At 42.2% G+C, this 27,514-nt stretch overlaps 1 protein-coding gene across 1 annotated transcript in view; it reads left to right on the top strand.

Annotated features, from left to right (window-relative positions):
* The first annotated feature begins 1,325 nt into the window (after window positions 1-1,325).
* The window catches only part of LOC121576581 (semaphorin-3D-like), a 67,987-nt gene continuing 41,798 nt past the window's right edge, over window positions 1,326-27,514 (top strand). The window contains exons 1-2 of the mRNA XM_041889824.1: window positions 1,326-1,598; window positions 16,642-16,883. Coding sequence (XP_041745758.1) covers window positions 16,694-16,883 — 190 coding nt within the window. The 5' untranslated portion in view covers window positions 1,326-1,598; window positions 16,642-16,693. The remainder of the gene's footprint in view (window positions 1,599-16,641; window positions 16,884-27,514) is intronic.

The following is a 27,514-nucleotide window of genomic DNA, read 5'->3' as shown; positions in this document are numbered from 1 at the left end:
CATTGTCATGCTGAAAGACCCAGCCACGTTTCATCTTCAATGCCCTTGCTGATGGAAGGAGGTTTTCACTCAAAATCTCACGATACATGGCTCCATTCATTCTTTCCTTTACACGGATCAGTCGTCCTGGTCCCTTTGCAGAAAAACAGCCCCAAAGCATGATGTTTCCAGCCCCATGCTTCACACGGGGGGCCAGTATGAAAAAATATTTAAAAAATAATAATGTATGCACTCACTACCTGTAAGTTGCTCTGGATAAGAGCGTCTGCTAAATGACTTAAATGTAATGTAATGTAATGTAAATGTGTTCTTTGGATGCAACTCAGCATTCTTTGTCCTCAAAACACGACGAGTTGAGTTTTTACGCCTAGTTTTCTGAAACGAGTCACATATATAATATGCAAAAATATTGAATGAAAGTTAACTTTGCAGTGTACAAACTTAACATGATGAACAGGAATGACATTCACTCTCACAGCTGGCCAAAATAACTATTGGGAAGTAGTAACATTATTATTTAAATATTATAACAGTGGTAACTGTCCCAACAATGGGATATGCATAGGCACTTGAGGAAATCATTTAGCAGACTCTCTTATTCCAGAGCGACTTACAGTTAGTGAGTGCATACATTAATTATTTTTTCATACCCACATAGCTGATGTTTTGAGGGTGTCAAAGGTGTAACTGCATTGGAGTTGTCAGAGGTGTAACTGCATTGGAGCTGTCAAATCGGTGAGCAACTGCTTTTGATCATTGTCATGAAGCCACACCCATCCCAATGTCATTAGAAGTTCAGAATGAGAAAGTTTAGGATAATTATGACGCTGAAATTGAAAATAATTAAATTAAATAATGAGGATTTCTATCAGCCTAATCAGATGTAGATTACATCTCACATCCCTGTGTCCAAACTTGTAAACAAGGCTGCATGGGATTTCTCTTAATTCAACTCCATGCAGTCAATGGCAATGTCCACTTTAGGTATAATGCCAGGAGCCTCTAGTGGATTTGACAGCTCTAACACAGTTCCACCTCCAACACTGCCAAAACAATCCTTATGTGGATGTTAGCTAAAGCGGATCTGATTGAATAGAGCCCTAGGTTTAAATATATACAAATCAATGTGTTTTCCCTCGCTATTTGGATGGAGGTTATACAGCAGTGCAGTTTATTTTTATTTTTAGGGGGGTTATTGAGTGGGGGTTTGCCATCCTCACTTGCCTCGAGGCAAAACTCCGCACATCCAACTCATCCCTCTCCATCCCATCCATCCAGCATGCGCAAGTGGAGTGCACAGAGAGTTCATCCCTGTGACCGAGACTACCGAGCGTGCGTCAAACCGCTCAGAGGTGAATAAAAAGGAAGGGCGGGGAAATATCGGGGCAATTTAGTTTGTGTGACTTTTATTGCTGCTGTGATATAGGCCAGCTAGCCCCTTGACTGTTTTATTGTTTGGAGAGAGCAGTGCGCGTCAATGACAGGTTTAGGGAATGTTGTTGTTGAGCTGTGTGTGAGTTCGTAACTGGATCATCTGCTCCATCAATACGCACGGGAGGAATCCCGCTCCAGGAGCTACAAGACAACGTTGAGAACAGGTAAATTGATAAATAATTATGGTTAATTGTATTTAATATATTAGGCTTAATGAAGAAATAAGTGAACGCTATATGTATGTAAAATTCGTGTAGAACTTTGCATAATGCAAATAATTTATCTGGTTAGAAAAGTTTACAATGAATAGCCACATTCACATATTTTATTAAATATTTTATTGGGTGTTGGTATTTTAGGCTATGTTTTTTTGTAAGCAGAATGTTTTGATGTCTTCATAGCCTCGTCAGTTTGCCAACAGCTCTTATCTGCTGCATATTGAATTATGACTATTGGCACAGCTAGAGCTCTTCTTGTCTGGAAACACGACATTGACAAACACTAACACACAGGAACGTTTTCTCTCACGACCTCTACAATCCAGAATGTATTTTAATGGGCAGTACTTTACAGGTTGTCTGTGCGGTGGTCCTTTTGGCGATGGGAATGTGTGACAATATATCCACAAGAAAGTAAATTACATAAACTTTTCAAAGCGCTTGGTAGTACATTCTGATTTTTATTGCACATGTTTACATGGTTCTGCGTATGCTTCAGGTGATAGAAATCTGAACGCGCTACCAGCACTTTGAAAATATGTAATTCTACTTTCCTGTGGATATATTGTATCACATTCCTACCGCCAAAAGGACCAACCACACAGACAACCTGTAAAGTATGTTAAAATATAATTTCATTCGACATTCTGCTTGTAGAGGTCATGAGAGGAAACTTTCCTGATTCAAACGCTCATTTCTGCCCTACATAGAATTCAACGCAATTCAACATCGGGTTTCCAGGCAAGAGCAGATCTAACTAAGTATTTCTTAGAAAACAATAGGCCTACAAGAATAGCACACAAACAGTTTATTGACACGGTTTAGATTGGTTTACTAACAAGTGGTGTGTTCCAAAGCTACAGAGATGTAGGACAAAGCTTTTTGATTTAATTTGTGGATTCTAGCTAGAAATAGAAGAGGTGGATAGTTCTCATAAAACAGATTAGGCTACCATGAGCCAGGAGTTGATAAATTGATAAGCCTCATACAGTATACATATTTCTCTCTCTTTATGATATAGTGTTGTCTTTATCTCTCACAGTCCATAAATACTGCATACGATGTGGATGAAAATATGTATCCCCCTGGTATATGAGGAGTATTTCAGAGAGACATAGACAGAATGTTTAAGATAAGTTCGGTATGAGGACATTCTGACAGTCTTCTGACAGTAGTAAACTCTCCTCCTTTACACACTTTTTCTCACCTCAGTGCTAATAGTCTGTGTTCTGAGGTTGTGTGTGTCTGTCTGTGTGTTTGTGTGTGTGTGTGTGTGTGTGTGTCTGTCTGTTTTGTGTGTGTGTGTGTGGGGGGTGTTGATGTGTGTGGTACTGTCTGGTCACTGTGTTGACTCAGTGGCTTTATACCCTTCTGCCAAAATCTGAAGTAGAGCTGAAGTTTTTCCTTAAAAAGAGCTTAAAGGAGCAGCATGACAGAAGATTGACAAAATAATAATATAATAGTTTATGACATTTTATAGTTTAATTATTCATAGTTTTTCTTTGGTTATGTGTGTGTGTTTGGTAACAGTTTTCATAATGTTGCACACACACACACACACAGTGGCTGTGTGGAAACTCTCTGACACCCTGTGGTTTAACTCCAGTCAGTGTAACGGGCAGGAGAAAGACGCAGTCATGACCTGCTACCTTGTTATTCTAGCCATCCCAGCCCAGCCTGCTCCCAGCTATACAGCTGTACTTCAGCTCTACAGCTCTCAGCTCTGCTAAAGGTTTACCTAACACCCTACCAGGACACAGAGTAGGCAGAGAAAGAGAGAGAGAGAGAGAGAGAGAGAGAGAGAGAGAGAGAGAGAGAGAGACATGGAGAAAGAGAGAAAGAGAGAGAGACAGAAAGATCAAGAGAGAAAGAGAGAGGGATGGGGATTGCTCTCCTCTGTCTGGCAGTAGACCAGTAGTGTCAGTCAGGGAGACGTAGGTAAATAAATGCTGGCACATTTTCTGCCATTTCGCCTCAGAAAGACAGAGAAAAACCTCCTGTGATTGGACTCTTTAAACAGCAGCCAATCATTGCCTCACTGACCATGCCTTGTCAGACATGCGTAGGACTGATTAGTGTATGCACAGGCATGGGCATAGACACATAAACACGCAAGCACACACACAGTGGCAGAGACAGGGCGCAAGCAAAGGGCTGGAGGTTGATTCTTATACAGACATTTGTGTTTGAAAATATTTTGCTTTTAGAAGAGGTAAAATGGATAGCAATGAAGAGGCCATATCACACCTGCTTTTATTAAATAAAACAATCAATGCTATATCCAGCTGTGCTGTACAGGCTCCAGTATGCATCAATATTCTGCTGTGTTTAGAATCGCCCTCAGCGCCATTCCTGAGCTGTGTGACAGCGTCATGGGTTTTATGGCTCAACGTTTTCCTGGACTGGGCTGAAAGCATTCCCACTCTCTCAGAACTCTCCTGGTCAGGGGTGGAAGGTGTGTGTGTATGTGCATGTTTGTGTAATAATTATAGAATCTGCACTGACATTTTATCAATAGCATATCAGGATTTTGGGATGTTGAGCCAATGGAACTGTAATCTGTCATGTTTTGTGTTTTGTTTGATTTGAATCATTTCTACAGGAGGTTAAATACCTAGAATCACCTCTGCAGTTGGAAGTTATCTGACTGGTGGTAATAGCATGTCCTTATATGGTTATGCTTTTAGATCCCTTTATGCAAACAGAGAGGGGTACCTTAGATGAGATGGTTTGTGTGTGTGTGTGTGTGTGTGTTGTGTGTGTGTGCCTGCCACATTATTTAAACTGTTACCAAACACAAAAGACGAACATACATAACCAAAGAAACTGACCTTTACTATGAATTATTCAACTAGCGCTCACAGTCTCATGTCAGAATTAGATGTTTATCCATGTTTCCCAAACGTCACATTTCAAAGTGTTTAAGGTTACGTTTAGGCATTAACTCCACATTGTTAAGGTTAGGGTTAAGTTTAGGCATTAACTCCGAATGGTTAGGGTAAGGGTTAAGGTTTCACATAGGCTTAAAACGAAAATCTCAAAAACAACTTTCTATCGCTGGATTCGAACATACAACCTTTGGCCCTAGAAAAACCTACTTGAAGGTAAAAGCGCTCACTTCTGCCCCTAGTGGCTGGTTTCCACATCACCTCCCGACTTCCTCAGACGTTAAATTTTACTTGACATTTTAGTAGACACTCTTTTCCAGAGCGACTTACAGTAGTGAGTGCATACATTTTTCGTACTTTTTTTTCTGTACTGGTTACCCATGGGAATTAAACCCACAACCCTGTCATTGCAAGCACCATGCTCTACCAACTGAGCCACACAGGACCAACATGGATTTACGTTGAATACTGACTTGTATCACAGGTCACCTGGAATTATTATAGTATAAAATGTTATTAACTATTCTATTATTTCTTAGTCAGTCTTCTGTCATGATGTGTGCATTTGTGTGTGTGTGTGTGTGTATGTGTGCATGCATGCATGAAAATGAGTATGTGTGTGCTCAGAGTCTTGAACATCCAGGTGGCACAGGACAGCCCTGCTGGCTCTCATTCCTTCCTGTCTGTCCTCCTCTCTCTTGATACACTGAGTGTACAAAACATTAGGAACACCTTCCTAGTATTGCGTTGGCCTCAGAACATCCTCAATTTGTCGGGGCATGGTGTTAAAGCGTTGACTCCAATGGTTCCCACAGTTGTGTCAAGTTCGCTGGATGTCCTTTGGGTGGTGGACCATTCTTGATACACATTGGAAACTGTTGAACATGAAAAACCCATTAGCGTTGCAGTTCTTGACACACTCAAACTGTTGCGCCACGCACCTACTACCATACCCCGTTCAAAGACACTTAAATATTTTGTCTTGCCCATTCACCCTCTGAATGGCACACATACAAGGCTTAAAAATCATTATTTAACCTGTCTCCGCTCCTTCATCTACACTGACTGAAGTGGATTTAACAGTTCAATAAGGGATCATAGCTTTCACCTGGATTCACCTGGTCAATGTATGTCATGGAAAGAGCAGGTGTTTCTAATGTTTTGTACTCACAGTGTATATCGTTATGTCTACTTCTATTTCCCCTTGTTCACTCCCCTTCACAGAAAGCAATATGGCAGAAACTCAGTTCCCTCAGGTCCATGACCTACTTATCACCATTCAGCTAATAATGTCCTAAAAAAGCCTGAACACCCTTTAGCTCTCCAGGATGGGAGTTGCCCATCCCCTAGCAGGAGTAAGTGTGATGAGTGTTGAAGAAGTATTGCTGTCGCCTCAGGCCACTGGACTGATGTAAATGCAGCACTCAGACCTGTCAAGCCTTTTAGTCACAGGCTATTATTCCTATCAGTGTAGCTCTCAGGATGTTTAGTGTTTAGGGTTACCTGTCCTGTTACTGTCAGTCGGCCTTACCCTCTCTCAGGTGCGTAGGGTTACACACACACACACACACACACACACACACACACACACACACACACACACGCACACACACACACACACACACACACACACACACACACACACACACACACACACACACACACACACACACGCTCGCACACAATATTCTGCACTGACCTGAGGACTCTCACATTTAGACATAACGGAAGATTAAACCGCTACATTAAACATGGAATGAGCCTCTAACAACAGCAGCACAAGTCTGTCATCATAAAACAGTCTCATCTCTGCCAGAGTGCACAAGGACCACAGGGCTGGAACCTGATACTTTCCCTCTTGTTTCCAGCTCTGAGAATGTTTTCCTATAAAAGCTAAATGGAAGGAATTCTGTTGTAATATCGTCCCTTTGGAACCTCACCCTGTATTGATTGAACGCATTAAGGGTTTTGGGGGAAGTTATTTTGTGGATTGCAGCTATTTGTTATCTGACGTTTACATGATAAATGGTCTCCAAAAAAGAGTCACCATTGAAACATCCCCTAACCAAGCCCAGTTATACTGAAAAGTCCCCTAACTAAAGCCGTTATAGGTCATTGGATCCGACCAAAGAGCTTTGTCAGGATGATGTATAGGATTTATTAGGAGGCACATTAGCACAGGAACTACAGCTTTTCCTTATGGCACATGATCAAATAGTCACTGTTCCTTACCTCCTTACCTTCCTTTACGTTTTGGCATGGATTAAAACATTATTGTGGATGAGGTATGATAGCTATTTAAACCTGTAAGATTTGTTCCATCACCATTCATCTAATCATTTCAGTTATCAGATTAGATGGATTCTCAAGTTAACCTGTATGGAAGTATGTCAGGGGGCTCTATAGCAATCATACTGAGTAATCACTTAATAACTTATGCTTAATCAATGTGAGTTTTTAATGTCATTATATAGAGATAAGCATATGCTGCTGTTATGATCAAAAGCTATAATGCGGATAACATCTCAAAGCAGGCTCTCGTTGGTTCCTGTGTTGACTTTCTGTCCTGTTGGATAACCCAGATTCAAACCTCAGAGTGCAGCTGAACAGATATGATGCAATACAGACGCCCAAAACACCTTCACATCATACTATAATGTATTACAGTGAGGGAAAAAAGTATTTGACCCCTCTGCAAAACATGACAGTACTTGGTGGCAAACCCGTTTCTTGTAGTTGGCCACCAGGTTTGCACACATCTCAAGTGGGATTTTGTCCCACTCCTCTTTGCAGATATTCTCCAAGTCATTAAGGTTTCGAGGCTGACGTTTGGCAACTCGAACCTTCAGCTCCCTCCACAGATTTTCTATGGGACTAAGGTCTGGAGACTGGCTAGGCCACTCCAGGACCTTAATGTGCTTCTTCTTGAGCCACTCTTTGTTCCCTTGGCCGTGTGTTTTGGGTCATTGTTATGCTGGAATACCCATCCACGACCCATTTTCAATGTCCTGGCTTAGGGAAGGAGGGTTTCACCCAAGATTTGAAAGTACATGCCCCGTCCATCGTTCCTTTGATGCGGTGAAGTTGTCCTGTCCCCTTAGCAGAAAAACACACACAAAGCATAATGTTTCCACCTCCATGTTTGATGGTGGGGATGGTGTTCTTGGGGTCATAGGCAGCATTCCTCCTCCTCCAAACACGGCGAGTTGAGTTGATGCGAAAGAGCTCCATTTTGGTCTCATCTGACCACAACACTTTCACCCAGTTCTCCTCTGAATCATTCAGATGTTCATTGGCAAACTTCAGACCGCCCTGTATATGTGCTTTCTTGAGCAGGGGGACCTTGCGTGCGCTGCAGGATTTCAGTCCTTCACGGCGTAGTGTGTTACCAATTGTTTTCTTGGTGACTATGGCCCCAGCTGCCTTGAGATCATTGACAAGATCCTCCCGTGTAGTTCTGGGCTGATTCCTCACCGTTCTCATGATCATTGCAACTCCATGAGGTGAGATCTTGTATGGAGCCCCAGGCCGAGGGAGATTGACAGTTATTTTGTGTTTCTTCCATTTGCGAATAATCACACCAACTGTTGTCACCTTCTCACCAAGCTGCTTGGCGATGGTCTTGAAGCCCATTCCAGCCTTGTGTAGGTCTACAATGTTGTCCCTGACATCCTTGGAGAGCTCTTTGGTCTTGGCCATGGTGGAGAGTTTGGAATCTGATTGATTGATTGCTTCTGTGGACAGGTGTCTTTTATACAGGTAACAAGCTGAGATTAGGAGCACTCCCTTTAAGAGTGTGCTCCTAATATCAGCTCGTTACCTGTATAAAAGACACCTGGGAGCCAGAAATCTTTCTGATTGAGAGGGGGTCAAATACTTATTTCCCTCATTAAAATGCAAATCAATTTATAACATTTTTGACATGCGTTCTTCTGGATTTCTTTTGTTGTTATTCTGTCTCTCACTGTTCAAATAAACCTACCATTAAAATTATAGACTGATCATTTCTTTGTCAGTGGGCAAACGTACAAAATCAGCAGGGGATCAAATACTTTTTTCCATCACTGTATAGTTACTATATAGATATTATGACTAATGTTGAGCTCTCTGCAGTCCCATAGGGATGGTAAATGCAGAGTATTTCAGAGTATTTGTTTACTGTAGCCTTTAGGGTTGTGCAATGAAACACATTTCACCCCTTTCACTATAACCCAAGGAGTTCTCGCTCTGTGTGTGTGTGTGTTTGTGTGTGTGTGTGCATGTGTTTGTGTGTGTAAAACACAACAGTTCCCAAACAGTAGAACAGGGAGGTCTCTCTTCAGGAGTGAGGAGAGGTGAGTGAGAGGATAGAGAGCGGTGGCACTAATATTAGTGGAAATAATTGAAAATAAACATTAGTGGAGCATTTATGAACAGTATTACACAGACATCAGTTCAGAGTTCTGTTAGTGTAAGTCAGTGGAAGCATTTTATGAGTGGAGAAACAACAAACTAACACTGTGAGTAAAACATTACAGCACCAACACTGACTGTGAGAAATCCTGCTTAAAGTTACACTGTTGTTATAGGCCCTTCATTTTATTATGTTTCTCTCTTAACTGTGTTTTATACAGTAATAATAGCTAATAGAGACAATTTAAATGTTGCTGGTATATTTTATGTTGTGTATTGTTTCAACATAACATAGTGTCAGTCATGTATTTAGTCTAGTAGACACTCACATAGAACCACATGGGAGTTAGCAACATGCTTTCTTAAACAGCACAAAGAAACATGATTGACTGTTGCCAAGAAAAACAGCTCAAGTCCTGAGAGCTAAAACTAATTAGCTCTGTTATTACGCCAAGTCTGTGCCCTTGGTCAGGGAATAGTGTGTGTGGGTGTGTGTGTATGTGTGTGTATGTGTGTAATAGGAGGTCTAATTCACTTTGTCCTTGATAGATGGAGAGATGTGATTATGGCTTACTTACTGGGTACTTCAGTGGTAGCTAATGCTTTACCAAGGGTGGTCTTTCCTTGTCTCGCTCCCGCTTTCTCCTCACACATACACCATGCATTCAATGGATTTTCAGTCTCTCTCCATTCAGTTAAGGTGTTGAACCGAGAGACAAGGGATTAGAATGTTTCTGCTCATGCCAAGACACGCAGACATCCATGACCTGTTTCGACACACAACCTTTCTCTGTCTATGAAACGTCTCTTCAAACTGTGCTACATAGTTTCCAGGTTAATTAAACTAAGTCTATTCTATGAATTCTTGATGTACCAAACTTAACTTTTTCCATGAAGCAGAATATGTGAGAGAGAGAGAGAGAGAGAGAGAGAGAGAGAGAGAGAGAGAGAGAGAGAGAGAGAGAGAGAGAGAGAGAGAGAGAGAGAGAGAGAGAGAGAGAGAGAGAGAGAGAGAGAGAGAGAGAGAGAGAGAGAGAGAGAGAATATTCCTCTGGTACTGTATATGATCGCCATCAGCAATCCACGACAATTGTGGTTCCATTACAATGATTCCCAAATGATTTGTTGGGGACTCTGGTATGTCGGTTGTGGTTGGTGGTTTAGAAACAGGATTTTGTATATTTAGTGACATGCTTTTTGGTTGGGTGTGTCACTGTTCAGAACAGTTTGGCAAAAACAGTTGGGTAATTCAAAGAAGAATGCTATATTTTTGATGAGACATCATTTTGTCGAGCTGAACACCACACACTATAACAGAACTGAACTTTACACCATCCGGACTCTATTGCTATGGTGTGTGTGTGTGTGAGAGAGAGAACTATTAGCTTTGGTCAGTCACTGACACTATCACCATCATAACCGTTTCCCCTTGCCCCTTGCACTGTGTGCTGCCCACCCTGCCAAAGATAACAGTTACTGTTGCCCTGTCACACACACATACACGCACGCACGCACACACAAACACACACACACACACACGAACACACACACACACAAGCACACACACACACACACACTTAATGCAGCCCGTCAGGAAACAGGGATGTTAGCTTAACCGCATGGCACAGGCTGGGCAACCAGAGAAAAGGAGGCATCTTTCCATCTGCCTCCTTTTCTCTCTCTCTCCCTCTCATGTGATCTATCTAGATGAATGGTGCCTTCAGTATTAGTGTCTTCTGTAATGGAGGCATAGTTACATATTCTCCAGAGACGGTCAGTACGTCAAAGGCTCAGGACTCCATTGACAGTAGGTCAAATCCTCCACACACACACACACACGCACACACGCACTCACACACACGCACACTCACACACACACACACGCACACACACACTCTCTCCCTTTCTATCCAGGCACATAGGGGATCTGATCTGACGTCTCTTTAATACTTGAATAGGGCTGTACCTATCTCTGAAAATAGTGTTTAGTACAGCTAAGCCCACTGCTTTCTTCCTAATTTTCTATCTCTGTCAGAGCTGGCTAAGAGGGTTGTTGAATCTCCTCTCCTAACACTTGAGCTTCTCTCTCTGTTAACACTACATTCTCCAACACATTTACTGCAGAGGTGCTGGTGTTGAATGTTATGTGTGTGTGTGTGTGTGTCTGTGTGTTCCTGTGTGTGTGTGTGTGTGATATGTCTGTTCAAGCGTAAAGTAAGATCCATTACATGAATTTTACTCACCTGGTCTAGATCGTGTCACCACCGCTTGATGTGAGGGAGAAAGACAATCACAACCACTATCTCTCTCTCACACACACACACACACACACACACACACACACACACACACACACACACACACACACACACACACACACATACAAACATACAGTGGGGAAAACAAGTATTTAGTCAGCCACCAATTGTGCAAGTTCTCCCACTTAAAAAGATGAGAGAGGCCTGTAATTTTCCTCATAGGTACACGTCAACAATGACAGACAAATTGAGGAAATAAAATCCATAAAATCACATTGTAGGATTTTTAATGAATTTATTTTCAAATTATGGTGGAAAATAAGTATTTGGTCAACTACAAACAAGCAAGATTTCTGGCTCTCACAGACCTGTAACTTCTTCTTTAAGAGGCTCCTCTGTCCTCCACTCGTTACCTGTATTAATGGCACCTGTTTGAACTTGTTATCAGTATAAAAGACACCTGTCCACAACCTCAAACAGTTACACTCCAAACCCCACTATGGCCAAGACCAAAGAGCTGTCAAAGGACACCAGAAACAAAATTGTAGACCTGCACCAGGCTGGGAAGACTGAATCTGCAATAGGTAAGCAGCTTGGTTTGAAGAAATCAACTGTGGGAGCAATTATTAGGAAATGGAAGACATACAAGACCACTGATAATCTCCCTCGATCTGGGGGCTCCACGCAAGATCTCACCCCGTGGGGTCAAAATGATCACAAGAACGGTGAGCAAAAATCCCAGAACCACACGGGGGGACCTAGTGAATGACCTGCAGAGAGCTGGGACCAAAGTAACAAAGCCTACCATCAGTAACACACTACGCCGCCAGGGTCTCAAATCCTGCAGTGCCAGACGTGTCCCCCTGCTTAAGCCAGTACATGTCCAGGCCCGTCTGAAGTTTGCTAGAGTGCATTTGGATGATCCAGAAGAGGATTGGGAGAATGTCATATGGTCAGATGAAACCAAAATAGAACTTTTTGGTAAAAACTCAACTCTTCGTGTTTGGAGGACAAAGAATGCTGAGTTGCATCCAAAGAACACCATACCTACTGTGAAGCATGGGGGTGGAAACATCATGCTTTGGGGCTGTTTTTCTGCAAAGGGACCAGGACGACTGATCCGTGTAAAGGAAAGAATGAATGGGGCCATGTATCGTGAGATTTTGAGTGAAAACCTCCTTCCATCAGCAAGGGCATTGAAGATGAAACGTGGCTGGGTCTTTCAGCATGACAATGATCCCAAACACACCGCCCGGGCAACGAAGGAGTGGCTTCGTAAGAAGCATTTCAAGGTCCTGGAGTGGCCTAGCCAGTCTCCAGATCTCAGCCCCATAGAAAATCTTTGGAGGGAGTTGAAAGTCTGTGTTGCCCAGCGACAGCTCCAAAACATCACTGCTCTAGAGGAGATCTGCATGGAGGAATGGGCCAAAATACCAGCAACAGTGTGTGAAAACCTTGTGAAGACTTACAGAAAATGTTTGACCTGTGTCATTGCCAACAAAGGGTATATAACAAAGTATTGAGAAACTTTTGTTATTGACCAAATACTTATTTTCCACCTTAATTTGCAAATAAATTCTTTAAAAATCCTACAATGTGATTTTCTGGAATTTTTTTCCTCATTTTATCTGTCATAGTTGACGTGTACCTATGGTGAAAATTACAGGCCTCTCTCATCTTTTTAAGTGGGAGAACTTGCACAATTGGTGGCTGACTAAATACTTTTTTTCCCCACTGTACATACATACATACATACATACATACATACACACACACACACACACACACACACACACACACACACACACACACACACACACACACACACACACACACACACACACACCAGTGGAGGCTGCTGAGGGGAGGACGGCTCATAATAATGGCCGGAACGGAGCAAACGGAATGGCATCAAATACATGGAAACCAGCTCTGATTCCATTTTGTCTGAACAGGAGTGATATGGTGTATCTATGACAATACAAGGATACATTCCACATAACTCCATCTCTCCATCTCTCTCTCTCTCTCTCTCTCTCGCTCTCTCTCTCTCTCGCTCTCTCTCAATTCAATTCAGTTTGCTTTATTGTCATGACATAACAATGTACAGTGGGGAAAAAAAGTATTTAGTCAGCCACCAATTGTGCAAGTTCTCCTACTTAAAAAGATGAGAGAGGCCTGTAATTTTCATCATAGGTACACGTCAACAGACAAATTGAGAAAAAGAAATCCAGAAAATCACATTGTAGGATTTTTTATGAATTTATTTGCAAATTATGGTGGAAAATAAGTATTTGGTCACCTACAAACAAGCAAGATTTCTGGCTCTCACAGACCAGTAACTTCTTCTTTAAGAGGCTCCTCTGTCCTCCACTCGTTACCTGTATTAATGGCACCTGTTTGAACTTGTTATCAGTATAAAAGACACCTGTCCACAACCTCAAACAGTCACACTCCAAACTCCACTATGGCCAAGACCAAAGAGCTGTCAAAGGACACCAGAAACAAAATTGTAGACCTGCACCAGGCTGGGAAGACTGAATCTGCAATAGGTAAGCAGATTGGTTTGAAGAAATCAACTGTGGGAGCAATTATTATGAAATGGAAGACATACAAGACCACTGATAATCTCCCTCGATCTGGGGCTCCACGCAAGATCTCACCCCGTGGGGTCAAAATGATCACAAGAACAGTGAGCAAAAATCCCAGAACCACACGGGGAGACCTAGTGAATGACCTGCAGAGAGCTGGGACCAAAGTAACAAAGCCTACCATCAGTAACACACTACGCTGCCAGGGACTCAAATCCTGCAGTGCCAGACGTGTCCCCCTGCTTAAGCCAGTACATGTCCAGGCCCGTCTGAAGTTTGCTAGAGTGCATTTGGATGATCCAGAAGAGGATTGGGTGAATGTCATATGGTCAGATGAAACCAAAATATTACTTTTTGGTAAAAACTCAACTCGTCGTGTTTGGAGGACAAAGAATGCTGAGTTGCATCCAAAGAACACCATACCTACTGTGAAGCATGGGGGTGGAAACATCATGCTTTGGGGCTGTTTTTCTGCAGAGGGACCAGGACGACTGATCCGTGTAAAGGAAAGAATGAATGGGGCCATGTATCGTGAGATTTTGAGTGAAAACCTCCTTCCATCAGCAAGGGCATTGAAGATGAAACGTTGCTGGGTCTTTCAGCATGACAATGATCCCAAACACACCGCCCGGGCAACGAAGGAGTGGCTTCGTAAGAAGCATTTCAAGGTCCTGGAGTGGCCTAGCCAGTCTCCAGATCTCAACCCCATAGAAAATCTTTGGAGGGAGTTGAAAGTCCGTGTTGCCCAGCGACAGCCCCAAAACATCACTGCTCTAGAGGAGATCTGCATGGAGGAATGGGCCAAAATACCAGCAACAGTGTGTGAAAACCTTGTGAAGACTTACAGAAAACGTTTGACCTGTGTCGTTGCCAACAAAGGGTATATAACAAAGTATTGAGAAACTTTTGTTATTGACCAAATACTTATTTTCCACCATAATTTGCAAATAAATTCATTAAAAATCCTACAATGTGATTTTCTGGACTTTTTTTTCTCGTTTGGTCTGTCATAGTTGACGTGTACCTATGATGAAAATTACAGGCCTCTCTCATCTTTTTAAGTGGGAGAACTTGCACAATTGGTGGCTGACTAAATACTTTTTCCCCCCACTGTACATATTGCCAAAGCTTACTTTGGAGATTTACAATATGAACGTAATTAAAATAATAATAATATTGTCAACGGGACAACAGTAACAACAATAATCAAGGGTCAGAATAACCATACATTGAACAATAACAATATGCATAGAGGACATGTGCAGGTTGGTTGGTTTCACTTTCACTCTCGCTCTCTCTCTCTCTCTCTCTCTCTCTCTCTCTCTCTGTCTCTATCTCTGTATCTCTCTCTCCCTCTCGCTCAGTCTCCATCTAACTTGGTTACTTGGATATGTTTGTTTTTTTGCAGAGTTTGAAAAATGTGTCTATGTAGAATTAATCAGATTAATTAATTTAGTCCGACATTCATGTGTCATGTGTGAAATGTGCAGCGGTAGGACGGAGTCAGGCGCAGGACACAGAACTGAGTACACAACGTACTTTACTCGAAAATAAACAATACTAATCTCCACACAGGGAAAACACACCAGCTCACATAAGTGTATGACACAAAACAAAGTACAAACACGCACAAAACCATGTGGGAACCAGAGGGTTAAATAGGGAAATAATAATAATGCAATGGGAACCAGGTGTGTACAATCAAGACAAAGCAAATAGAAAACAGAAACGTAGATCGGTGGCAGCTAAAAAGCCAGTGACGACGACCGCCGATTGCCGCCCGCACAAGGAGAGGCTCCAACTTCGGCGGAAGTCGTGACATCATGTTAAACATAGATAGGTTGATGTATGTTATCTGTGTGGGAGGTAGAGCGAGAGATAGAGGGAGGAGCGAGAGAGAGGGATGTAGGAAAAGAGGGAGGGTGAGAGGGGGAGAATCTGCATTCTGAAGCATCCATTTGTGATTGGTTAGTTAATCATTAACTAGATGAGATATGTGAAATGTGTTAGGATGTATCACTGCAAGGAAATAACAGATTTTATGAGAGTTCAAGAAACTGCATTGTTATTGGTTACTCAGCCCTACATACAGGTCTCCCGTTAGTCTCACCCCTAGTGTCACCTCTGACCTTCTACTGACTAAACAATTACTATTAAGTCTGTGTCCACTCACCGTAGGCTGCCCCTAAACACTTTGCTCTACTCTCTATCCATCCTGTCCTGTCTAACGGCAGTATTATTGGTCTAAACTCAGTCTTAACACCTCTCTGGTGCAGCGTGAAGAAATATGCAGATCCTAGAACATTTATAACACAACATAAAGGAACAGTTGACACTGGGTCATCAGCCTAATGCAAGAACCATGGGCCAGAATCATCTTGTCATTTAGGTACAGAATTAAATGAGTTTAGCATGAGAAAGAGAGAGACCGATAAAGAAAGAGAGAGGCAGAGAGGGAGGTGAAAGAGACCTTAGAAAGAAGGATGTATGTGTGAAAGATGGTGGCTGTTTTTGTTTGCCTGACCTTCTGTTTTGCGCAAACAGATTTAGATGGACACAAAAGGAGAGGCAGGGACAGGGAACAGCTGATGTTGGCCTGGTACAGAGAACACACATGCCTATAGGGTACCATGGAGAAACAGCTGAATACTCACACACACACACACGCACACACCCTTGCACACACTCACATACACACGCACACACACACAAACAGACAGACACACTCACGCAGGGATAGAGAGGAAGAGAGAGGGAGAGACAGGGAGAGGGAGGGAGAGAAGAGAAAAGACAGAGAAGAAAGATGACTTACCTTGGTTAACTCCCAAACTCCTTGACATTGCTCTCCTCCTCCTTTCAGGACTGTTGAGAAAAAGTAGTGGATCATAGAAGAAAACCTTCACTTTCTCAACATGAAGACTGGAGGGACTGAGCCTGAGCCTGGTGAGAGACAGCCCTGGAGCTTCACTGGAGGTCAGGGCAGGATTAGGCTGTCTCTAGCCCACCCAGGGCTGCTTCTTCTGGGGATGGTACTGCTGGTCCTCCTGCCCTCTGGAGAAAGTGTCAAACAGAGTGTCCCCAGAGTCCATCTCAGCTACAAAGGTAAGAGACTGGGAGCTATGATACAATAATGACATGCTGATGCACTGATAGCTGAATGATATAATCATGTTTAATATATTACTTAACCAGATGAAATTGATTCTACTAGATTTAATAGATGCTTTAGCTGGGAGGATGAACTAGCTATGACCCACCAGTAGGTCCTGAACCAACATTTTGACAAACAGCGGCCTAACTTTAAGTTGGCACAGGTTTTTGGCAACATGCTCTAAGCAAGAAATTACTGCCACATCTACAAAGAGGGAACATGATATCTACAACAGAGGTGGAACTTCATATATGCAGAAAGTGCAACATACACAACAGCTTTTTCTCCATCATCATGCCAGTTACTTTAACTGTTGCTATGATAGCTACCTGCAGTATTTTTATCAGTAGCTATGTTGAATTATCTGTAAATGAGCCGTTCTCTGGTGCACTATCCAGATGATTGTTCTGACTTCTATCTCTCTCCTCTCCCCTCTCTTCTTGATCGTTTTACTTTTATATTTCTTCACTTTTCTTTTCAGCTCATGTGAGTTCGAAGGGTCTTTCCACCAATTCGGTGCCTTTTGAGTAGTATAACTTGGTAAAAATAAATTGCCTAATTTTAACATTATGTAATAAACAGCACATGTTCAACTTAATAAAAAACATGTTTTCCCATCTCAAGAGGTTAAATAAAAAAAAATGACTATAGTAAGTGCCTATTAAGTGCCAAATAAAGTAACAGGGTTGACCATAACAGGGTTGACCGTAACAGGGTTGACCGTAACAGTGTTGACAATTTCTTCTTAAATCAGCCGTAAATCCCTTTGTGACAGGGGGATTGGAAGCATGTTCTGTGCAACAGGGAGCGGCAATTGAATGCAAGCTGCACAAAAAAAATTGAATTGTGAAAACATTTCTAGCCTGTCTATCTATGGGTAACAGGGTTGACATGTTATGCTCGACCCACTCAGCTTTCCACCACAAAACACCACAAAATTGCAAACAAGAGTAACACCAGCTCACCTGCTTTTACACTATGATTTGACTGTTAGATGTTCAATGTTTCTTTTGAAAAACAAATATGTAAAAATAATAGTTTCACCATATTAAAATAAGAGTTCAGTTAATGTAACAGGGTTGACCTTAAAAAAAGGGACAGTTACTTTTTTTTTCTTCCTTAAAATGAAACCCTAATCAAATTAAATACATACTAATCTTCAGAAATTACTTGGTCAAAGCAACAAAATAACTAGGGCTTTACAAAGATGTTGCTGTTAAGTGGGTTAAAATCTTCCTAGAAGTCACAGAGGATACACAGAGGGTACATGTCACAATGCTGCATGTTGGCACTTTAGCAAGCCTTTATCCATAATAAAAATCATATTTATTGAATATTCCATATGGTCTATATTAAAGGGCACTTCATTTAATATAACAGGCTTTTAAAATGCAATACTTGTGCAAAATTTCTACTTAAAACACAAAAGGCAATAATTTCGTGGAACGACACACAACTGTTATCAGAACAGACACACATACCAATACGCACACCAATAAACAATCACTTGGCCGCTGTGTTAAAAGATATGAGGTGTGAAAGCTTGAAAACAGAGAGACAGCTATGTAGGGTGGTCCGTACTGTAGGTACTAAAGGGAGAGCGTAGAGTTGTATTGCATTTATCATGCTGTAAAACTACAATAACTGTAGTCTTTTCAGCCTCCACTGTATGACAACTTGGCTTTAGTCTGTACAGTAAGGAAAATCTCTTTTACACTCTGTTACCATGTTAAATCTCTGAAGCATTTATAGTGGTGATGATGAATAGGCAAACATTTAATTTGTTTTAAATGCACATGTACTTTATAGAGTTCTATATTGATACAGAAATACACAATGAGTATGGTATATAAAGTATGTAGCTCAGTCTGCCATGTGTGTACATAAATCTACACTGAGTATACTAGACACCCCCCCCTCTTTGCCCTCAGAACAGCCTCAATTCGTTGGAGAATGGACTCTACAAGGTGTCGAAAGCATTCCAAAGGGATGCTGGCCCATGTTGACTCCAATGCTTCCCACAGTTGTATCGAGTTGGCTGGATGTCCTTTGGGTGGTGGACCATTCTTGATACAGACGGAAAACTGTTCAGCATGAAAAACCCAGCAGTGTTGCAGTTCTTGACACAAACCGGTGCGCCTGGCACCTACTACCATACCACGTTCAAAGACACTTACAGTTGAAGTCGGAAGTTTACATACACCTTAGCCAAATACATTTAAACTCAGTTTTTCACAATTCCGGACATTTAATCCTAGTAATAATTCCCTGTCTTAGGTCAGTTAGGATCACCACTTTATTTTAAGAATGTGAAATGTCAGAATAATAGTAGAGAGAATTATTTATTTCAGCTTTTATTTCTTTCATCACATTCCCAGTGGGTCAGAAGTTTACATACACTCAATTAGTATTTGGTAGCATTGCCTTTAAATTGTTTAACTTGGGTGAAACGTTTCGGGTAGCCTTCCACAAGCTTCCCACAATAAATTGGGTGGATTTTGGCCCATTCCTCCTGACAGAGCTGGTGTAAATGAGTCAGGTTTGTAGGCCTCCTTGCTCGCACACGCTTTTTCAGTTCTGCCCACAAATGATGCTGCCACCCCCGTGCTTCACGGTTGGGATGGTGTTCGTCGGCTCGCAAGCGTCCCCCTATTTCCTCCAAACATAACGATGGTCATTATGGCCAAACAGTTCTATTTTCATCAGACTAGAGGACATTTCTCCAAAAAGTACGATCTTTGTCCCCATGTGCAGTTGCAAACCGTAGTCTGGATTTTTTATGGCAGTTTTGGAGCAGTGGCTTCTTCCAGACTTGTGGAGGTCTCCAATTGTTTTTCTTCTGACCCACTGGAATTGTGATACAGTGAATTATAAGTGAAATAATCTGTCTGTAAACAATTGTTGGAAAAATTACTTGTGTCATGCACAAAGTAGATGTCCTAACCGACTTGCCAAAACTATAGTTTGTTAACAAGAAATATGTGGAGTGGTTGAAAAACGAGTTTGAATGACTCCAACCTAAGTGTATGTAAACTTCTGACTTCAACTGTAAATCTTTTGTCGTTATGCAATTTAGCAGACACATTTATCCCCAAAATCATTTTTATGTGTGCATAAATGTTTCGTATGGGTGGCCCCAGGAATCGAATACACAATCCTGGCATTTCAAGCACCATGCTCTACCAACTGAGCAATACAGGACCACAATTGGTCTGGCTGTGTGGTAGCTGTGGTCCTCTGTGTGTGTCAGTGTGTTTAGTGTTGGGTAAACTAGAGGCTGTGTTTGTTTTTAAACCCCACCAAAGGGAAGCTATAACTCTTTAAAAACCCATTCTACCCCAAAGCAAAAAAGTGTCCCGGGGGGTGGGGGGTAATAATTATAATAATTTCTGCACTGCAAATTGATCACAAATAAGCCCAAAAATAGATTGTATTTGAAAAGAACAATAATTTGATACCTTGATTACATTGAGACACAATCACGTCTCTTTTTTTTGTGGGAATACTTGGGAACACATTTTTAGCTGAATTCCTGGTGATTTTACAGTATTTTTTGACCGAAACCCCTTTTTTACTAAAAACTTTGTGGGGGCAAAAAAAATACGGGTTTTGGCCCGTGGCTGCCTGTTGCCGACCTCTGCACTACAGTAACCCAGATACAAACCCCCTCATCCCAATTCCAGCCCTGGACTCTCACCCCTTAACACCAACCTTCTTCCCTGACCAAGTCTCCTACAAACCCAGCATGGCTGAAAACATAAGCTCATTTACATGTTGTTATTTTCCAACATAAATACATTGTAGTACATAAGTACTGGTAGAAATAATAACTTTCTGAAACACTCTATTTATTTAGCAATTTGGCCTGTAGAAATATGCATGTCCAGCTCTGCAGCTTGTCTTGTTTCATGCCAGTTGAATATCTGAGCCTTAGAACTCAGCAAAACTCAAATATTCAGAATGTTATCAGATTAGGCTCTGAGAGTGTATTATGAAATCCATCAAAGCAAAAGCTTCCATGACGGGAAGTCAAACTCTACTGAAGTCAATCATCTCCGATTGAACGAATTCCTCCAAAACATCATCATCCCTGATTGACCACACGCTTCAAACAACATCATCTCTTTATGATCACAAACTTAAAATACACACATCATCCCTGGCTGAATGAACTGGAGTTCAGAAAGGGTATTCGCAGTGAACTTTCCTCTCAATAACCATCAGACAACATTTGTCCTTTGATTCCTTCAGAGGTGAAAGAGTTCAGCATTTTTCAAAAGGGAGAACAATCAACAACATAGCACTGTGTTGTGTTGAACAACATTCAAGGTTCACTGATGCTCTAGTCTGAAACCTCTCTCAGTGTCTGTGTGGATCCTAAACATGTATGGCTACAGTATGGCTCCCGTCCAATCACACACAGCTAAATAATCCTGATGTAATCTAAATATTATCACAGCAGACTGTGTTTAGTTATTGTTTTTGTGTGTATTTCCAAAAACCTGTCATGAGGATGAGCTGTGACGACAGTATGAGGGTACTGTACATATGTTACTGTCGTACTAGTGGCTCCTTGCCAAGTAACTAGGCGAACAGTTTGGCTAAAATGTATAATATGATCATATTAGGACATTTTGGTTTATGATGTAATAATACTGGCATATATTCTACAGAGTTAATCTGACTGGCCCTCCCACTTTAAACTCATGCAAATCAGTTGTTCCATAACCCACATGCTGATCCAGATCCAGACAAGCAGTTTACTTTATAGCCCTGAATTATATGTAACTGTAAATCCATGTTCTCCATCTCTCTTTGCCAGGGGAACACTTCCATGTCTTACATTTTTCCAAGCTGATTCAGGTCGATGGTTCTGTGATATTACACAATGTTCCTATACAGTATAGCTGGAGTGTTAACCCTCCAACCCAATACAGTTATGACATTCCAATCTGAAAACAATCCTCATCCTGTTTTACATGACATCGATTAAGTTTGACTGAAGATCTCAATGTTTTAACTCTGGTATCTGATTAACTTGAGATAAAAACTATAAAGTATTTCCCTGCAGGATATTCATCTGTATATCATAAGCAGACACATATTTCTCTGTCACTGTTGATTCCCATCCTCAGAGAATAGGGTGGGGAGGAGAGGAAGCCTCTTAGTCACCATATAGTGAACACACCCTGGGCTATGGCGCTGTAGCTGTCACACGCACAACCGCTACACATGCACTCAGACAGTCCATCAGTTTTATTTTTTAATTTTTTATTTAACCTTTATTTAACCAGGTAAGCCAGTTGAGAACAAGTTCTCATTTACAACTGCGACCTGGCCAAGATAAAGCAAAGCAGTGCGATAAAAACAACACAGAGTTACATATGGGGTAAAAAATACATAAAGTCAAAAATACAACAGAAAATATATATACAGTGTGTGCAAATGTAGCAAGTTATGGAGGTAAGGCAATAAATAGGCTATAGTGCAAAATAATTACAATAGTATTAACACTGGAATGCTAGATGTGCAAGAGATTATGTGCAAATAGAGATACTGGGGTGCAAAAGAGCAAAATAAATAACAATATAGGGATGAGGTAGTTGGGTGGGCTGATTTCAGATGGGCTGTGTACAGGTGCAGTGATCGGTAAGGTGCTCTGACAACTGATGCTTAAAGTTAGTGAGGGAGATAAGAGTCTCCAGCTGCAGAGATTTTTGCAATTCGTTCCAGTCATTGGCAGCAGAGAACTGGAAGGAATGGCGGCCAAAGGAGGTGTTGGCTTTGGGAATGACCAGTGAGATATACCTGCTGGAGCGCAGACTACGGGTGGGTGCTGCTATGGTGACCAATGAGCTAAGATAAGGCGGGGATTTGCCTAGCAGTGATTTATAGATGGCCTGGAGCCAGTGGGTTTGACGACGAACATGTAGTGAGGACCAGCCAACAAGAGCGTACAGGTCACAGTGGTGGGTAGTGTATGGGGCTTTGGAGACAAAACGGATGGCACTGTGATAGACTACATCCAATTTGCTGAGTAGAGTGTTGGAGGCTATTTTGTAAATGACATCGCTGAAGTCAAGGATCGGTAGGATAGTCAGTTTTACGAGGGCATGTTTGGCAGCATGAGTGAAGGAGGCTTTGTTGCGAAATAGGAAGCCGATTCTAGATTTAACTTTGGATTGGAGATTCTTTATGTGAGTCTGGAAGGAGAGTTTACAGTCTAACCAGACACCTAGGTATTTGTAGTTGTCCACATACTCTAGGTCAGACCCGTCGAGAGTGGTGATTCTAGTCGGGTGGGCGGGTGCCAGCAGCGTTCGATTGAAAAGCATGCATTTAGTTTTACTAGTGTTTAAGAGCAGTTGGAGGCTACTGAAGGAGTGTTGAATGGCATTGAAGCTCGTTTGGAGGTTTGTTAACACAGTGTCCAATGAAGGGCCAGATGTATACAAAATGGTGTCGTCTGCGTAGAGGTGGATCTGAGAGTCACCAGCAGCAAGAGCGACATCATTGATATACACGGAGAAAAGTGTCGGCCCAATAATTGAACCCTGTGGCACCCCCATAGAGACTGCCATAGGTCCAGACAACAGGCCCTCCGATTTGAGTGGGGTTATCTTAAGGCCTGATGCTAGCCGCTAGCCGATGTGATATGCTATCTAACTCAAATAAACCAGTAGAACTCCATGGGGATAATCAGGGTTTGCTGAACAGTGCCTGGAGAGAGACTGGCTGGAGCTCAGAGCGCTAAGCTAAGTGCTAACAGTGAGGCTAAGCAGGGCCATTCCCTGGGATCCTAGTGCTGTGTATTTACCGAGCAAATTACAGAGTTAACCAAGGGCTAGCACGACTAAGCTCTCTGTAGGTTTAGTGTGGAAAGGGCATAGGGGCTCTGTGTGTTTGTGTGTGTGAGAGAGAGAGAGAGAGAGAGAGAGAGAGAGAGAGAGAGAGAGAGAGAGAGAGAGAGAGAGAGAGAGAGAGAGAGAGAGAGAGAGAGAGAGAGAGAGAGAGAGAGAGAGAGAGAGAGAGAGAGAGAGAGAGAGAGAGAGAGAGAGTGTGTGGGGGTGATGTGTGTGTAGGAAGAGGTATTAGGGGGCGAGGGAGGGGGTCTAAAAGTTCAAATATTGGTGGTGAGTAACTTCGCTAAGCCTTCACACCCTAAGGCTAATCACAGAGTCAAACCTCTCACAGTGACCCCCTCACACACCCAGATCTCTGGAGTCACCAGCCTTCATTCACCCAGCATAGAAACATAAAGTCAACATCACCTCAATGTGGGGCAGTCTGGGGTGAGGGCAGGGGTGAGGGAAGCTCTGTGTGTGCTTTAGTCTGGTTCGTCAAGTGAAGTAAAGTACCAAGTTAGCTACGGTGGTTTTGGGAAGACTCACCCAAATCAATTACCCCGAACAAGAAAAGTACTTTCCTCCCAAGTATGATTTCATGCAGCCTGGTCTCATTGACGAGACACTAAAATGTGTATGATATGTTACGTTTGGTATGGTTACAAAAGACAGAAGGTTACTTAAGGCATTAAGGCAAAAATACAGGGAGGATGGTTAGGTGGGCGTGTAGGTGGGTGTATAACATGAACGTCTAACAACCCAAAGGTTGCATGTTTGAATCTCATCACGGACAACTTTAGCATTTTAGCTAATTAGCAACTTTGCAACTACTTACTACATTTTAGCTACTTTGCAACTACTTAGCATGTTAGCTAACCCTTCCCCTAACCCTTAACCGTAACCCTTTAACCTAACTCCTAACCCTAACCTTAAACCTAACCTTAACCCCTAACCCTAAACCCTAGCCCAGCTAATGTTAGCCACCTAGCCACCTAGCTAACATTTGCTACAACAAATTAGAATTCACAACATATCATACGTATTGCAAATTTGTAACATATTGTGTGAATTGCAATTAATTACATACAGTATCATACCAATTGTAATTCGTAACATATCATACGAATTGTAATTTGTAACAAATCATACGAAATGGATAATATAAATCCACAAATGAATACATACAATACCTTACCAAACATAATATACATTATACAGTGGGGAGAACAAGTATTTGATATACTGCAGATTTTGCAGGTTTTCCTACTTACAAAGCATGTAGAGGTCTGTCATTTTTATCATAGGTACACTTCAACTGTGAGAGATGGAATCTAAAACAAAAATCCAGAAAATCACATTGTATTATTTTTAAGTAATTAATTTGCATTTTATTGCATGACATAAGTATTTGATACATCAGAAAAGCAGAACTTAATATTTGGTACAGAAACCTTTGTTTGCAATTACAGAGATCATACGTTTCCTGCAGGTCTTGACCAGGTTTGCACACACTGCAGCAGGGATTTTGGCCCACTCCTCCACACAGACCTTCTCCAGATCCTTCAGGTTTCAGGGCTGTCGCTGGGCAATACGGACTTTCAGCTCCCTCCAAAGATTTTCTATTGGGTTCAGGTCTGGAGACTGGCTAGGCCACTCCAGGACCTTGAGATGCTTCTTACGGAGCCACTCCTTAGTTGCCCTGGCTGTGTGTTTCGGGTCGTTGTCATGCTGGAAGACCCAGCCACAACCCATCTTCAATGCTCTTACTGAGGGAAGGAGGTTGTTGGCCAAGATCTCGCGATACATGGCCCCATCCATCCTCCCTTCAATACGGTGCAGTCGTCCTGTCCCCTTTGCAGAAAAGCATCCCCAAAGAATGATCTTTCCACCTCCATGCTTCACGGTTGGGATGGTGTTCTTGGGGTTGTACTCATCCTTCTTCTTCCTCCAAACACGGCGAGTGGAGTTTAGACCAAAAAGCTCTATTTTTGTCTCATCAGACCATTGGCATTGGCAAACTTCAGACGGGCCTGGACATGCGCTGGCTTGAGCAGGGGGACCTTGCGTGCGCTGCAGGATTTTAATCCATGACGGCGTAGTGTGTTACTAATGGTTTTCTTTGAGACTGTGGTCCCAGCTCTCTTCAGGTCACTGACCAGGTCCTGCCGTGTAGTTCTGGGCTGATCCCTCACCTTCGTCATGATCATTGATGCCCCACGAGGTGAGATCTTGCATGGAGCCCCAGACCGAGGATGATTGACCGTCATCTTGAACTTCTTCCATTTTCTAATAATTGCGCCAACAGTTGTTACCTTCTCACCAAGCTGCTTGCCTATTGTCCTGTAGCCCATCCCAGCCTTGTGCAGGTCTACAATTGTATCCCTGATGTCCTTACACAGCTCTCTGGTCTTGGCCATTGTGGAGAGGTTGGAGTCTGTTTGATTGAGTGTGTGGACAGGTGTCTTTTATACAGGTAACGAGTTCAAACAGGTGCAGTAAATACAGGTTATGAGTGGAGAACAGCTTCTTAAAGAAAAACTAACAGGTCTGTGAGAGCTGGAATTCTTACTGGTTGATAGGTGATCAAATACTTATGTCATGCAATAAAATGCAAATTAATTATTTAAAAATCATACAATGTGATTTTCTGGATTTTTGTTTTAGATTCCGTCTCTCACAGTTGAAGTGTACCTATGATAAAAATTACAGACCTCTACATGCTTTGTAAGTAGGAAAACCTGCAAAATCGGCAGTGTATCAAATACTTGTTCTCCCCACTGTATATACAAATGTATGTGCACACCCCTTTAAATTTGTAGATTTGGCTTTTTGAGCCATACCCGTTGCTTTCAAGTGTATAAAATTGAGCACACAGCCATGCAATCTCTACAGACAAACATCGGCAGTAGAATGGCCTTACTGAAGAGCTCAGTGACTTTCAACGTGGGACCGTCATAGGATGCCACCTTTCCAACAAGTCAGTTCATCAAATTTCTGCCCTGCTAGAGCTGCTCCGGACAACTATAAGTGCTGTTATTGTGAAGTGGAAACGTCTCGACGCAACAATGGCTCAGCCGTGAAGTGGTAGGCCACACAAGCTCACAGAACGGGACCGCCGAGTGCTGAAGAACTTGACTGGCCTGCACAGAGCCCTGACCTGAACCCCATCGAGCACCTTTGTGAGGAATTAGAACGCTGACTGCTAGCCAGGCCTAATTGTCCAACATCAGTGCCTGACCTCACTAATGGTCTTGTGGCTGAATGGAAGCAAGTCCCCGTAAAAATGTTCCAATATCTAGTGGAAAGCCTTCCCAGAAGAGTGGTGGCTGTTATAGCAGCAAAGGTGGGACCAACTCCATATTAATGCCCATGGTTTTGGAATGAGATGTTCAACAAGCAGGTGTCCACATACTTTTGGGCATGTAGTGTATCATACTAATTTGAGTGTCCTGGATTTTTGTTTACTTTGTTACGTCTACCCCTGAGTCCAGGTTGTTTATTACATATTTTGGTCATGTATGTGGTGCATAACATAAAGTTTCTAACTGCATTTGAACTATGGAGAGATTAGACTAGGTTAGAGACAGGTGAATGGATATTGTGAAAACATGCATACATACCTCTCACTGGTCTGGCTCTGAAGCTCAGCTCTCACTCTAGAAGAAAGTATTCATGGATTAGCAGGAGATATTCAGGGGTGGAGGGCAGGTGCTGTGGTATCTGGATTAGTTTATGGA

Source organism: Coregonus clupeaformis, chromosome 23 (genome assembly GCF_020615455.1).
Source record: "Coregonus clupeaformis isolate EN_2021a chromosome 23, ASM2061545v1, whole genome shotgun sequence".
In the NCBI taxonomy this organism is placed as follows: Eukaryota; Metazoa; Chordata; class Actinopteri; order Salmoniformes; family Salmonidae; genus Coregonus; species Coregonus clupeaformis.
This window is presented reverse-complemented; position numbering and strand designations above follow the sequence as displayed.